We start from the raw sequence: 15,558 nt of genomic DNA on the forward strand, positions 1-15,558 counted from the left end.
TCTTAGCAGGAGGCAGCATTTTACCAACATGGTGGAGCAGTATGTGTGCACACGCCTACATGTAGTGAATGACGGGTCTGCCCCCTTCAACTTCTGGGTCTCCAAATTGGGCACATGGCCTGAGCTTGCCCTTTACGCCTTGGAGGTGCTGGCGTGCCCTGCAGCCAGTGTATTATCTGAACGGGTATTTAGCACGGCTGGGGGCGTTATAACAGACAAGCGCAGCCGCCTGTCCAGAGACAATGTGGACAAGCTCACGTTCATTAAAATGAACCAGGCATGGATCCCACGGGACTTTTCCGTACCTTATGCAGAATAGCAATGGATACCGACCTTACCCACCCATTGTTCCATTTTTGCTCTTTCTCACTCTTTTGGGGTGTACCCTCATTTAAAATTTTTGAAAAGAAGCAGTGTTGGCTACCTCGTCCTCCTCCTCAGGGCCAGATTAATGTAGGGGCTATTGGAGCTGCAGCTCCAGGCCCCTACCTTTTATATAGGCCCCGGGTTGGCCATATTCACTGTTACCGCTCTTCTGTCACTTGTAAACACAGAAGTCTGGCTTCTATGCTCGCTTCCCCAGGCAGCACCCTCAGAACCTCCCCACACAGCGTGAAGGCCGGACAAGGAGGGACAGTTGGCGATGCATGGATGTGTTTATGGGCTTCAGAGACAGCATCCCATGTTGAATTAGGCATGCATGGCTGCACCCTTCCTCCTCTGGGTGCATGGCAAGGCACGGCCCTTAAGGCCCTTCAAAATCCTCAGCACCAAGCCCATGATGCTGTTAATCCGGCCCTGGTCCTCCTCCACCGCCGCTTCCACCTACACCGCCCATAGGTGTGCGCAGCCTATTGCATTAAGGTGTGCACCCCAAAGTTGAAATACACATGCATGTGTTTGCCAGCAGGGAGAGTAATGTATCGGGGCCATGTACCTGTAGGCAAGGAGAAATAGAGCAGAGCAGGTCCCAGGGAGATCTTTCCCATCTCCTCACTGGCAATGCTATGTGCCCTAGGTGATTAGGGTGTGCCCAGGCACACCCAGCACACCCTGTGCGCACGCCTATGTCACCGCCACATCCACCACCACCTCAACCTCCCTCCTACTCCATATGGGCCTCGTCCTTCAGAGATGAAGAAGAACATTGTTTTATTTTTCTGTTTTTTTTTGTTGTTTTAAGTTATTTCCCTATCCACATTTGTTTGCAGAGCACTTGCCATGCTCTTAATTACGTTTTGCTGCCATTTGCAGCACTCTAGCCCTTTCCTTTGGTGTTTTAGAGCCATTTTAGTGCCTTAAAGTTCGGGTCCCCATTGACTTCAATGGGGTTCGGTGTCCGGGAAAAGTTCGGTAAAAGTCCGGGACACGGACCCGGACTTTTTTTTAAAGTTCGGCCGAACCCGTCGAACACGGACATCTAGGTGTCCGCTCAACCCTACTCACTACTTTACATTGTAGCAAAGTGTCATTTCTTCAGTGTTGTCACATGAAAAGGTACAATAACATTTTTACAAAAATGTGAGGGGTGTACTCACTTTTGTGAGATACTGTATTCACACTATGTTACCAAAAGTATATATAATATCCAATGGCTGCCACCGCACACAAATCAGGGATAAAAAATGGGCCCGGATGCACAGCACAGACTGCAGCACATATAAACCAAAAAAGAGAGAGGCACTCACGGGTCTTGAAAGGTGAACACATGACGGTTTTAATCGACATTTCGACGAGGCACAAGCTCATCATCCTGAGGAAGACGAGCTTGTGCCTCGTCGAAATGTCGATTAAAACCATTGTGTGTTCCCCTTTCAAGACCCGTGAGTGCCGTTCTCTTTATACATATCCTTATTTTTTATATGTCCAGTAGTTTTCTCCAAGATAATGTTGAAAGTAGTTGTTTAACCCCTTCTCGCCTAGCCGGCAGCTCTTAAACTGGGTCTTAATGCTTGCTGTCACAGTGTTCACATGACCATGAGCCGGTTACGCACGATCCCTATCATTACTAGAGCAGGAGTTGTCCTCGACAGCTTGCTCACTGTGCTGTGAGCATACAATGAGCACGCTGCCAGCACAGAAACCTCTGCCATTTATGGACGCAAATGTGCAGCATGAGGATGTTAAAAGCTAAACCTCTTTATGTGTTACTTGGGCTACAAGAGGTTAAAATGGGATTTCAAATAACAATGACAATGTGCAAAGTTCTGCAATCTATAAGGACTGGTGTAGCCAGAGCAATAGACAATGATTGCAAATTTGTTCCCTTGGGGTCTGCTCTTTGCATAGATTTTGTTACAGATTAAATCTATCCGTTGCCTTTTAGTGCTACATATGGCGTGGTATAAGCTCAGTTGTAACATAAGGTTTAGACAGCTTATGGTTCGAGGTTGGGAATTTTGCTGTAATATCCACTCAAAGCGTACAACTTCAGTTTTCTCCTTTACACAGGAATAAACTTACCCTGTTCTATTGCTTCTCTGGTTTGCTGGTTATTCATACTTGTGTATGGAACGGACCCAAGAGAGAACGCTTCCCAGAGTAGTATGCCGAAGCTCCACACATCACTTTCTGAACTGTACCGGCCTGAGGGAGAAGATATACAACACCTGTCAGTACGATGAGCACTAAAGCTTCCACAATGTACAACAAAGCCTCAAAAGTCTTTTTTTTTTTTTTCCCCCAAAGTATCTTTTTTTCTATATACAGTAATCCCCCGCTCCATCGCGGTTCAGTTTTTGCGGTCCCGGTAATTCGCGCTATTTTAATTAGGACCCATTAATTCAGATATCGCGGTCCCGGTAATTCGCGCTATTCTAATTAGGACCCATTAATTCGGATATCGCGGTAATATTTCGCCATTTCGCGGTTATGTAGCGGTGAATGAGAGAATCAGAGCGAGGCTGTGGTGGAACGCATGCCTCGCTCGTGGACCGCACCGAGCGCGGTGACGTTAGAGGGGGCGGTAACGCGATTCGGAGCATGTGCAGATGTGCTCCGTGCTCCTTTGCCAACTACAAGCAAGAATGCCCGCAAGAATGCCACCCAAACGCCCATCATCTAAGGCTAAGGCTTCTGGCGAGCCAAAACAGAAGAGGAAGTTCCTTACAATTCAGGAGAAGGTGAAACTTCTTGATATGATAAAGGAAGGACAGAGTTATGCTGCTGTAGCCCGCCATTATGGTATGAATGAATCAACGATTCGATACATCAAAAAGGATGACAAGAATATCAGGGCAACTGCTGCACTGTCCATAAACCAAGCTGCAAAAAGAGTTGTTTCTTCCCGCAATAAAACCATTGTTAGGATGGAAACTGCATTGGCCATTTGGATCCAAGATTGCAGAAAAAAAAGCATCACATTGGATGGTAACATCATCAGGACACAGGCAAAGAAGCTGTACGACACTTTTGCCAATGAAGGAGGCTCTGAAGAAGGCTCTGCCGCAGCCGAACAGTCAGACAACGACAATCCTGATCAGCCTTCTACTTCTAGTACAGGTACATCTTCATCAGGAGACTTTTCTGCCAGCAAGGGGTGGTTTGACCGCTTCCAGAAACGCTATCAGTTGAAGAGTGTTTCATTGCAAGGTGAAGCTGCATCTGCCGACAAAGAAGCTGCTGAAAGGTACACCAATGAGACCTTCAAGAGTTTCATCGAGGAGGGTGGGTACAAACCAGAGCAAGTCTTTAATATGGATGAGACCGGCTTGTTCTGGAAGAGAATGCCCAAACGGACTTACATCATGAAGGAGGAAGCCCGAGCCCCTGGATTCAAGGCTTATAAGGACAGAGTAACCTTGGTTATGTGTGGAAATGCTGCTGGGTTTATGATCAAGCCAGCCCTGATCTACAAGGCCAAGAACCCCAGAGCATTGAAGCATAAAAACAAGAACCAGCTACCAGTCTATTGGATGCATAACCCTAAGGCTTGGATGACTAAACGCCTCACAACTGAGTGGTTCCATAATTGTTTCATCCCAGCCGTCAAGGTCTACCTTGCCGAACTTGGCCTTGATTTTAAAGTGCTTCTGCTGATGGATAATGCAGGAGGCCATGCCATGGATCTATCGTACGAAGGAGTGCAAGTTGAGTTCCTTCCACCCAACACCACGTCTTTAATTCAGCCTATGGACCAGGGTGTGATACGAGCATTCAAGGCGCTGTACACTCGCAACTCCTTGAATCATCTTGTTGAATCCATGAACAATGATGATAATTTCAATTTGAAGAACTACTGGCGTAATTACACCATTGCAACTTGTCTGGAGAACATACAAAAGGCCCTCAAGGAGATGAAGAAGGAGACCCTGCATGCCTGTTGGAAGAAGCTTTGGCCAGAAATTATTCATGAATATGAAGGGTTCTCTCCTGACGAAGTTCATCATTCAGCTGTGGACAAATCAATTAGGCTGGCGAAGTTGCTAGGAGGTGAAGGTTTTCAGGATATGACCCAGGACGATGTCAATGACCTAATTGAAACCCATTCAGCTCCACTAACCGATGAGGATCTGACAGAACTCACCAAGTCAGCGAGTGAGGAGGAAATGGAGGAACATGAGGGGGAGGATGAAGAGGAAGGCTTGTCAATTGAGCGCCTTGGCAGGGTCATGCGTACGGCCAATGACCTGAAACAGATGTTAGCTGATTGGGATCCTGACATGGTTCGTTCACTGCAGTTCCAAAACAGCATTGATGGAGCCATTCAGGTGTACAAGAACCTCCTCGCCCAAAAGAAGAAACACGCCCAGCAACTGCCTATAACTATGTTCTTCACAAAACAGAAGAAGGCCACATCCATCCCAAGTACCTCCACAGGCACCTCTGATGTAGAAGTGGAGGTCATGGAGCAGCAAGAAGACAACCCACCTACACCAAAAGAAGCGCCTGCTGAACCTGCGCCTTCAAAAGGACAGTAGCTGCTCTTATTTGCTGCTTATCGTCATCTTCTTTTCTGCTGAGTACAGTACAGTACTGTACAAATACTGTACAGTACTCTTTTATTTACTACTGTACATTATACAGTACTGTACTTTTAGCACAATAGTTTTGTGTTTTTACAATGCTCTTGCTCTCTATACAGTACTGTACAGTACTCTTTTTTTTACTACTGTACAGTACTGTACTGTTAGCACAATACAGTACAGTAGTTGTGTTTTTACAATGCTCTTGCTCTCTCTCTATACTGTACAGTACAGTACAGTTGTACAGTATTTTTTTACTACTGTACAGTATACAGTACTGTACTGTTAGCACAATAGTTTTGTGTTTTTACAATGCTCTTGCTCTCTCTCTATCTTTTATGTGTTTTTATTGTTTAAACGTTTGTTTAAAGACCTTTAAATGCTATTAAAAAGTTAACAAAACATGCCTAGGGTGTATTTAAATAGGGTCTTTCTATTTCGCGGATTTTCACTTTTCGCGGGTGGGTCCGGAACGTAACCCCCGCGATGGAGGGGGGATTACTGTAGATACATTTTCTCTATATAGATATATTTAGGCATTTGTTTTTTTTTTTCTAAATAAAAGGTTCTTTATGCATTTATTCAAGCTGAAGTTCACACCGGTGTTAATTTCGTTGACTAAAACCGACTGAAACGTTTTAGTCGACTAAATTAACACAATTTTAGTCGACTAAAATACGACTAAAACTAAAACAATTCAGATGACTAAAATACGACTAAAACTAAAATGGCATTTTAGTCTTAAGACTAAAATACGACTAAAACTAAAATGGCATTTTAGTCAAAAGACTATAACTAAATCAAAATTTGCTGCCAAAATTAACATTGGTGCATGCTCAAAGCTTAATACCATAAATAATAACATATTAGATTTTTTCTTTTGAGTTTGGAAATTGTAGAGAAATGCTTAAATAATGCATTACAAATTACAATTGAACTACACCCATTCGATTATAGATGACTAAAATGAGTTTTAGTCGACTAAAATGTAGGACGTTTAAGTCGACTAAAATGTACTGGAGTTTTAGTCGACTAAATACGACTAAAACTAAAACACTTGCAGAAGACTAAAATGGGACTAAAACTAAAATGCCATTTTAGTCCTAAGACTAAGACTAAAACTAAATTGAAATTTGCTGCCAAAATTAACACTACTTCACACAGCATTTAATCTATTTATATATTCATTAAAGATGAATTCTAGGTATGGATATTTTATACAAAGTTTTATACAAAGTTATATTGATCCAGCTTGGACCAATGTAACTCTGTGTATACCATATCTGGCCGATTCTCCTGGAAGCTGGATATCACTGAAGTAGATAGTAATTTCCACTTGTCCTGCGCCAACTTTTCTGATTGAATGAGGTGGAGAGGCAGGGCAGTGACATCACTGGAGTGGCTTCGAGGAGCATTGGCCAGGTATGGTATATGTATAGTTACGTACATTGCACCAACCTGGACCTATGTAACTATCTATAAAATAACCATAGCTGGAGTTCTTAGATGTGCCAAAAACTTTACATCCTTGTATTTGTTTTAATAATGAGCAGAATATTTAGTAACAATGATTTAGGGTGGCAATTTGACCCATACCCAAGCATGGTTTACCACCTTTGTCTGGTTTGTTTGTGTTGTGTGAATCAGGCTGGGGAACCGTTAGGCGCGGCCATTTGGAAGAGGTGGTCCTGGGAAAGGCTTATTTGTGGTCCAGTATGATTCGCTTCAGTATGAGCAAACCCTGTGCTTGAACATGATTGGCAGAGGTGATGATGTAAGTGAACAGCTGCTTATAATCCAATGTGAGTGCAGACCAGCAGCAAAACGGGGAGAATCGAATTTGAGTACAATTCAGTTCAACCATGCCCAGTAGTATCCAATGAAGCCCAGAATACAGAGGAGAACTAGAACAGTGGTTCTCACATAGCAGAAATGACCCACCTCCCCATGCAACGGCTTACAGAAGAGGCTAAACCCAGAGATGTATAGTAACGAAGTAGAACTACTTAAGTACTGTACTTAAGTACCGAAATGCGGTATCTGTACTTTCCTAGAGTATAATTTTTTTCTCCTACTTCTACTTTTACTTCACTACATTTTTTCGATGATTTTGGTACTTCTACTCAAGTATTTTTTTTTTGTGCTGCACAGTTACTCGTTACTTTAAAAAAAATTACCACTGCCAGAACAGTAGATGGTTTCATAAAGCTCAAAAAAATGTGTATAATGTCATTTGTAAATCAGCGCATACGAAAATAAAGGCTGTGTATAATAAAAGCTGCTATACCAAATCTTTCCAATAAAAAGAAAATATGAAACAAACAAATAAATTGTGCTACTGCGCTTAAAGTGCATCAAGAAACTACTAACAAACACAACTTGGCTGTGCGAATAAAGTGCCTGTGCAATCGATATAATATCATCGTTGCCCCTAGTGCCCTGCCCACACTCCACACAGTATCAAAAATAAAGTGACATGAATGTGCTAAAGCCTAAATGCAGTGAAAATAATTATTCCCACAATGTAACAGTAAATTCAATTCATATAAAATATGGCAATAAATCACAATAAAATAAGTTATGAAATAAGTTAGGTCAGGTGCATGCAACAAGTTGAAGTGTGTAAACCTATCTATAACGAAAAGTCCATAAATGAATTCCAGTGTGCAAATCTAAAGTGTCACTTCACTTGTCAGATGCTTCCACCTCCTTCAGTGCTCGAGTGACCGACCAACACACTTAATGGTGGTGGCACTGGTGGATAGCGTCTGGGTGGCACTGTGGCACTGGCACTGACTGCACTGGTTCAAAAAGCCATATATATTTAATTATTTCAATTCTCAATCTCATAGGTCCTCTCCTCCATAAGATATTAATAACTTAAGATTAGGTGATGAACTTCTTGGCGGCCCTGGCAGGATGACGGGGACACCCGCCACTTCTGGAGCCGAGCCGCTGTGATTCCCCAACATGTGACAAAGTGACAGCCAGGAGATCTAGTGGCTAGTAGTGCTCAACAATATCTCTTTTATATATAAAAATGAAATAAAATATACTGACTCACAATTTAGTAGTAGGTAGCGTGTAGCAGTAGGCAGCACAACTCAATTCAATCAATCCCACAGCCTCGCTCGCACCGCGGCCCGCGGAATCACTGTCATGATCATCAAGTTAAGACCGCACAGGAGGAGCCATGCTGCCGTCTTCCCGCTCCAGGTCTCTGCCTCTAGACGTGTTGTGTGTCACTCAGACTCCACCCCTTAGGGCCCTTACTGAGAGGAGTTGTGACACGGGCGGCGGGATGCGGGACTAGGACTCGGAGCATTTTCTTCGTCATCTCATCTTCTTCTCTATGAGGGGAGTGAGGTGGACCGCATAGAGGGCCTAATCCTTGCCATGGCAATTGTGCCATTTGAGAATCAAATAATCAATATAAAATATTAATATATTATATACACACGGGTCATGGGTGGCTTTTTTGAACCAAGAAGAGTGAGACTGACGGCTATGATGATTATCCGACCATCCATGGTCCATGGACCATAAGTGTTGTGTTGTGGTGGTGCCTGTGCTTCCTGTGGCCTGCCTCTGCCTGTACGGCTGTGCCCGCACTGCAGTGGCCACTGGCAGTGGCACTTGACTTGAGCAAAGCAAATGAGCACTACTAGTGTGAAGGACAGGTGGTGGAAGCATGTTCTGACAAGTTCTTATAATGAAAATAATATAGACAGCTTTTTGAACCAGTGCAGTGCCAGTGCTACTAAGGTGAGAGGCAGAGAGAGAGGCTATCCAGTCCACCACTTTACTTGAGCAGATCACAGAAGAAAGGTGGAAGCATCTGACAGCAAGTGACAAGCACTTCTTAGATTGCACACTGGAATTCAGTTATGGACTTTTCGTTATAAAGTTTAGTTTACACACTTAAACTTGCACCTAACTTATTCACAATCACAACTTATTTTATTGTGGTATTGTCATATATATTTTATATGAATTACATTTACATTGTGGGAATAATTTGCACTGCATTTAGCACAGACATGTCACTTTATTTTTGATACTGTGGGCGATGATTTTGAATACAAGAAGAATATATATAATTGCAGGCACTTTATTAGCATTTTTAGCACAGCAACTTTGTTAGTAGTTTTTGATGCATTTTTCACTTTAAGCATTGTAGGTTTGATGAAGCTGGCCTGGCACATCATCATCAATTGAGAGCAAATCAAATCAAACCGCGATTAAGAAGACTGCGCATGCTGTTCTGCCTTTTGATCAGCTGAAAAGATGGACGAACCAAAAACACCACCTTCCACCCCTGGCCCTTCAACTTCAAGTGATCTGCCTGGCTGTGAGAGTGAGGAAGCTCAGGAAGGAGACCACCCCTGGCTTTAAAAGGGGAAGGGAGGGACATACTTTATCTGTTTTTTGTTTACAAAAAGTTACAGCCTAAGGAATTGTGATTGTCCTTTAGGTTAATCATTTGAATAAATCATTTGAAATAATAAAAAACAATATGATGTTCAAACTTTCGACTTCTTTCTTTAATAACTACATAACACAGTACTTGTACTTCTACTTTCAGTACTTGAGTAGAATTTTTTGAAAAAACTACTGGTACTTTTTACTTTTAGTACTTAAGTAGCAAATTTTTTGAAAAAACTACTTGCAATACTTAAGTAAAAAAAATGTTGAATACTTTAGTACTTCTACTTAAGTAACTTTTTCTGCGAGCACTTCCACTTCTACTCAAGTCACTTTTTGATCGAGCACTTGTACTTTTACTCAAGTAGAAATTTTGAATACTTTATACAAGTCTGGCTAAACCCCTGTTATACTTCTAGGAAGCAACAGTATTGCTGGCTGTTCTGATATGGTGCTGTGTTTTTCTTTATAGTTACTTGAAATATACAGTCATGGCCAAAAATATTAGCACCCCTGCATTTCTGTCAGATAATGCACCATTTTTCCCAGAAAATTGGACTGTAAACTTCTTGCCAATGTTGTGCACAGTGGACATAGGAACATTAAGATCTCCGGAGATGGTCTTGTAACCTTGAGACTGCCCATGCTTTTCCACAAGTTTTGTTCTCAAATCCTCAGTCCAAGACAGAAATGTTCAGTTAAAGGAGTTAAAAAGGCAGGAAGGTTTTTTTTAATTTATTTATACTAATGCATTGTATGCATCAGGAAAAAAAAGTCTTCTGTGTGTAACAGCCTCCCCAGCACCCCCTAATACTTACCTGTGCCCCCTCTCTGTCCAGCTATGTCCATGGTACTCTCCCTACTGATTGGCTGAGATACAGCCACAGCGCCACTGGCTCCCATGTTTGTCAATCAAAGTCAGTGAGCAATCAGGAGAGACAGGGGGAGGGGCCGAATCACAGCTCCGTGTCTGAATGGACACACGGAGCTGCAGATCAACTCGGGTGCCCCCAAAGCAAGCTGCTTGCTGTGTGGGCACTTAACAGGAGGGAGGGGCCAGAAGCAGCGAAAAGGGACCTGAGAAGAGGAGGATCTGGGCTGCTCTGTGCAAAACCAACTGCACAGAGGCGGTAAGTATAACATGTTCTTTTTTTTTTTTTAAACCAGACTTAATAATCACTTTAATTTTACATCATTTTAACTGGTTGCTGGTTTGATTTCTATTCGTTCAGCACCTGTCAATTGATATAGGCGAGTTTAATTGCAAATTACAGGAACATCACAAACTTAGAATGCAATTATTTTTTACAATTTTGAGAAGGTGACAAAAATTTTGTCCAGTACATTTTTGGAGTTTTGCATGGAATGTGTCAGATTTGGCTTTTTGTTTCTCCACTTACCAATACAAATAAAAGAAATAAACATCAGAGTGCCTAATTGCAACAATTTTCTGGGCGAAGTGGTGCATTCTCTGGCAAAAATGCAGGGGTGCCAATATTTTTGGCCATGACTGTATAAATAGTAGACTTGCAGGCTGCCATAGCAGTTGTCCCATATCTGTTTAGAATATTGCCTCTGGAGCAGCAATTTGACTACAGAGATTATAATAACTTGTGTCTGTACACAAAAGACACCTAGAGTGAGACCTAGAAACTCTGTGAAGCTCCCTTAAAGGATGACCCATTCGACTGTAAGCTTCATTTTGTCTGCAGAGCACATGAAGAGAAGTAAGCACAATGGCACCACCAGAGTATAATCTTAGATATAATGGTATAATCTTGATAATGGACTCTGATGCTTTTCTCCTTCTGGAATCACACAACATACAACCAGATATAATAAGCTAAAACTCTTAAAAAGTCCAGTTACTATCATCATGAAGAAAGATATTTAGAAAAAAAAAAAAAAAGCAAATGCCTACCCAGTAATCTACTCAAAATTTTTTTTTTTTTAACCACTTAAGCCCCGGAAGATTTTACCCCCTTCCTGACCAGGGTTTTTTTTGTGATTTTTTACTGCGTGACTTTAATGGACAATTGCGCGGTCGTGCGACGCTGTACCTAAACGAATTTCGCTTCCTTTTTTTCCCACAAACAGAGCTTTCTTTTGGTGGTATTTGATCACCTGTGCGATTTTTTGATCATGCGCTATAAACAAAAAAAAGCATACATTTTGCAAAAATAGCAATATTTTTCACTTTTTTTTATATGAAATTCCCCCCCAAAAAATGTAAAAATCTAAATTTTTTAACATTTTCGGCCAATTTGTTTTATGCTACATATGTTTGGTAAAAAAAAAATCGCAAAAAGCGTATTTTGATTGGTTTGCGCAAAAGTTATTGCGTTTACTAACAAAGGGAAAGATTTTTGTCATTTTTGGTGTTTTTTTTTTAACGAGTAATGGCGGCGATCTGCGATTTTTTTTGCGGTACTGCGACATTGCGGCAGACAGATCGGACCTTTGACTGACATTTTTGATACTTTTGGGGGTACCAGTGACATTACTGCAGTAATCAGTGCTATACATATGCACTGTTACTGTAAAAATGACACTGGCAGGGAAGGGGTTAACTGTATTGGACAGGGAGGGGTTAAGTGTGTCCTAGGGGCGTGATTCTAACTGTAGTGAGACATGGCTACTAGTGTAAAAACAGAGATCAACGGTTCTACATAGTAGAACCGTCTGATCTCCATTTTTACACAGGGGAGAATGACAGGCGGCTTGTTTACATAAGCCGCTCCACCTTTCTCCCGCTCTACCAAGGATCGTAGTGTGACCGGCGGACATCGGGTCCGCCGGTCACACGCCCGCACTCCTCCGTGAACGAGCCGAGGCGGCGCACGCCTCAGCGGGCGCGTGCTCGCCCGCTATTGGCTCAAAACCCAGTGACAGGCGAGCGACGTAGATCTACGTCACTCTGCCTGGCCGGGGCTGACTGCCGCAGTAAATATACTGTACGCAGTCGGCAACCGGTTAATGTTGTATAGAAGGGATGGGTTTAAAATTCTGCAGGTCTTTATTGATGATTATATTTAGCTCACTTCCTCTCCTATAAATGTTTAAGTTGGTTTCCACTTTACTGCAACTTTATTGCAAGTATGCAAAAAAAAAATATATATAAAAATAATTAAATAAATACAGCCAATCTGTAATAGAAGTACAATAATACTTGTACCAGTACATAATAATACTTGTACCGCCGCCAGTACATCTTCGCACACATGCTTTGCTAAACTAATGGAAGAATCTAAGGCATCCAACACTTCTATGTGTGTCAAATGTCTGTGTCCCCTGCTGTGTTGTAGTTCCACTAACAGGCCAGCTCTGTAGGGACACAGAAGTGAAGAAGGGGGTCAGTGGGTAGAACCACAGCCCATTGTTGGGGAAGCAGCCACCAAACACACCCAGAAGTTTTGGATGCTGGGGTTTTTTTGGCTAGTTTAACACAGATCAGAGTCAACAGCAGCAAGATTAGTCTTATTTCCATAAGTGTGGCCAGCCTGTTGCAAACTCGCTCATAAATGTCTTTATGGACCTTGGTATGTACAGTATGTGCTCCGGTCCATATCATTTGGTGGAGGGGGTATTATGGTGTGGGGTTGTGTTTAAGCTGGGCTTGGCCTTTTTGTTCCAGTAAAGGGAACTTTTAAGGTGTCAGCATACCAAGACATTTTGGACAATTTCATGCTCCTAACTTTGTAGGAACAACTTTGGGATGGCCCCTTCCTGTTCCAACATGACTGTGCACCAGTGCACAAAGCAAGGTCCATAAAGATTTGGATGAGGAAATTTGGGGTGGAGGAACTTGACTAGCACAGAGTCCTGACCTCAACCCGATAGAACACCTTTGGAATGAATTACAGCGGAGACTGCGAGCCAGGCCTTCTTGTTCACATCAGTGCTTGACCTCACAAATGCAGTGGGCCAACTCAATATTGAACCCTATGGACAAAGACTTGGATGCCTTTAAAGTTCATGTGCACATAAAGGCAAGCGTCCCAATACTTTTGGTAACATAGTGTGAATACAGTATATCACAAAAGTGAGTACACCCCTCACATTTTTGTAAATATTTTATTATATCTTTTCATGTGACAACACTGAAGAAATTACACTTTGCTACAATGTAAAGTAGTGAGTGTACAGCTTGTATAACAATGTAAATGTGCTGTCCCCTCAAAATATCTCAACACACAGCCTTTAATGTCGAAACCACTGGCAACAAAAGTGAGTACACCCCTGAGTGAAAATGTCCAAAAAAAATGCCCAATTAGCCATTTCCCTCCCCGGTGTCATGTGAATCGTTAATGTTACAAGGTCTCAGGTGTGAATGGGAAGCAGGTGTGTTAAATTTGGTGTTAACGCTCTCACTCTCTCATACTGGTCACTGAAAGTTCAACATAGCACCTCATGGCAAAGAACTCTTTGAGTAGCTGAAAAAGAGAATTGTTGCTCTACATAAAGATGGCTTAGGCTATAAGAAGATTGACAAGACCCTGAAACTGAGCTGCAGCATGGTGGCCAAGACCATACAGCGGTTTACCAGGACAGGTTCCACTCAGAATAGGCCTCGCCATGGTCTACCAAAAAAGTTTAGTGCACGTGCTCAGCATCATATCCAGAGGTTGTCTTTGGGAAATAAAGGTATGAGTGCTGCCAGCAATGCTGCAGAGGTTGAAGAGGTGGGGGGTCAGCATGTCAGTGCTCAGACCATACACCGCACACTGCATCAAATTGGTCTGCATTGCTGTCACCCCAAAAGGAAGCCTCTTCTAAATATTATGCACAAGAAAGCCAGCAAACAGTTTGCTGAAGACAAGCAGACTAAGGACATGGATTACTGCAATCATGTCCTGTGGTCTGATGAGACCAAGATAAACTTATTTGGTCCACATGGTGTCAAGCGTGTGTGGCAGCAACCAGGTGCGGAGTACAAAGACAAGTGTGTCTTGCCTACAGTCAAGCATGGTGGTGGGAGTGTCATGGTCTGGGGCTGCATGAGTGCTGCCGGCACTGAGGAGCTACAGTTCATTGAGGGAACCATGAATGCCAACATGTACTGTGACATACTGAAACAGACCATGATTCCCTCCCTTCGGAAACTGGGCCGCAGGGCAGTATTCCAACATGATAACGACCCCAAATACACCTACAAGACGACCAGTGCCTTGCTAAAGAAGCTGAGGTTAAAGGTGATGGGCTGGCCAAGCATGTCCCCAGACCTAAGCCCTATTTAGCATCTGTAGGGCATCCACGGAAAGTGGAGGAGTGCAAGGTCTCTAACATCCACCAGCTCCATGATGTCGTCATGGAGGAGTGGAAGAGGACTCCAGTGGCAACCTGTAATGCTCTGGTGAACTCAATGCCCAAGAGGGCTAAGGCTATGCTGGAAAATAATTGTGGCCACACAAAATATTGACAATTTGGGCCCAATTTGGACATTTCCACTTAGGGGTGTACTCACTTTTGTTGGCAGCGGTTTCAGCCTCTAATGGCTGTGTGTTGAGTTATTTTGAGGGGACAGCAAATTTACACTGTTATACAAGCTGTACACTCACTACTTTACATTGTAGCAAAGTGTCATTTCTTCAGTGTTGTCACATGAAAAGGTATCATAAAATATTTACACAAATGTAAAGGGGGTGTACTCACTTTTGTGAGATTGTGTATATATATATACACATATATAGAGATATACACACATACAGTGGGTACAGAAAGTATTCAGACCCCCTTAAATTTTTCACTCTTTGTTATATTGCAGCCATTTGCTAAAATCATTTAAGTTCATTCTTCTTCCTCATGAATGTACACATAGCACCCCATACTGACAGAAAAACACAGAATTGTTGACATTGTTGCAGATTTATTAAAAAAGAAAAACTGAAATATCACATGGTTCTAAGTATTCAGACCCTTTGCTGTGACACTCATATATTTAACTCAGGTGCTTTCCATTTCTTCTGATCATCCTTGAGATGGTTCTACACCTTCATTTGAGTCCAGCTGTGTTTGATTATACTGATTGGACTTGATTAGGAAAGCCACACACCTGTCTATATAAGACCTTCCAGATCACAATGCATGTCAGAGCAAATGAGAATCATGAGGTCAAAGGAACTGCCTGAAGAGCTCAGAGACAGAATTGTGGCAAGGCACAGATCTGGCC

General features: G+C 42.5%; 1 protein-coding gene across 1 annotated transcript in view; it reads right to left on the reverse strand.

The window, feature by feature from the left end:
• Positions 1–15,558, reverse strand: part of FES (FES proto-oncogene, tyrosine kinase) — a 344,941-nt gene that overhangs the window by 12,025 nt on the left and 317,358 nt on the right. The window contains exon 19 of the mRNA XM_082253226.1: positions 2,464–2,586. Coding sequence (XP_082109352.1) covers positions 2,464–2,586 — 123 coding nt within the window. The remainder of the gene's footprint in view (positions 1–2,463; positions 2,587–15,558) is intronic.

The sequence above is a fragment of the Pelophylax lessonae genome, assembly GCF_965119305.1.
Source record: "Pelophylax lessonae genome assembly, chromosome: 4".
NCBI classification, from domain to species: Eukaryota; Metazoa; Chordata; class Amphibia; order Anura; family Ranidae; genus Pelophylax; species Pelophylax lessonae.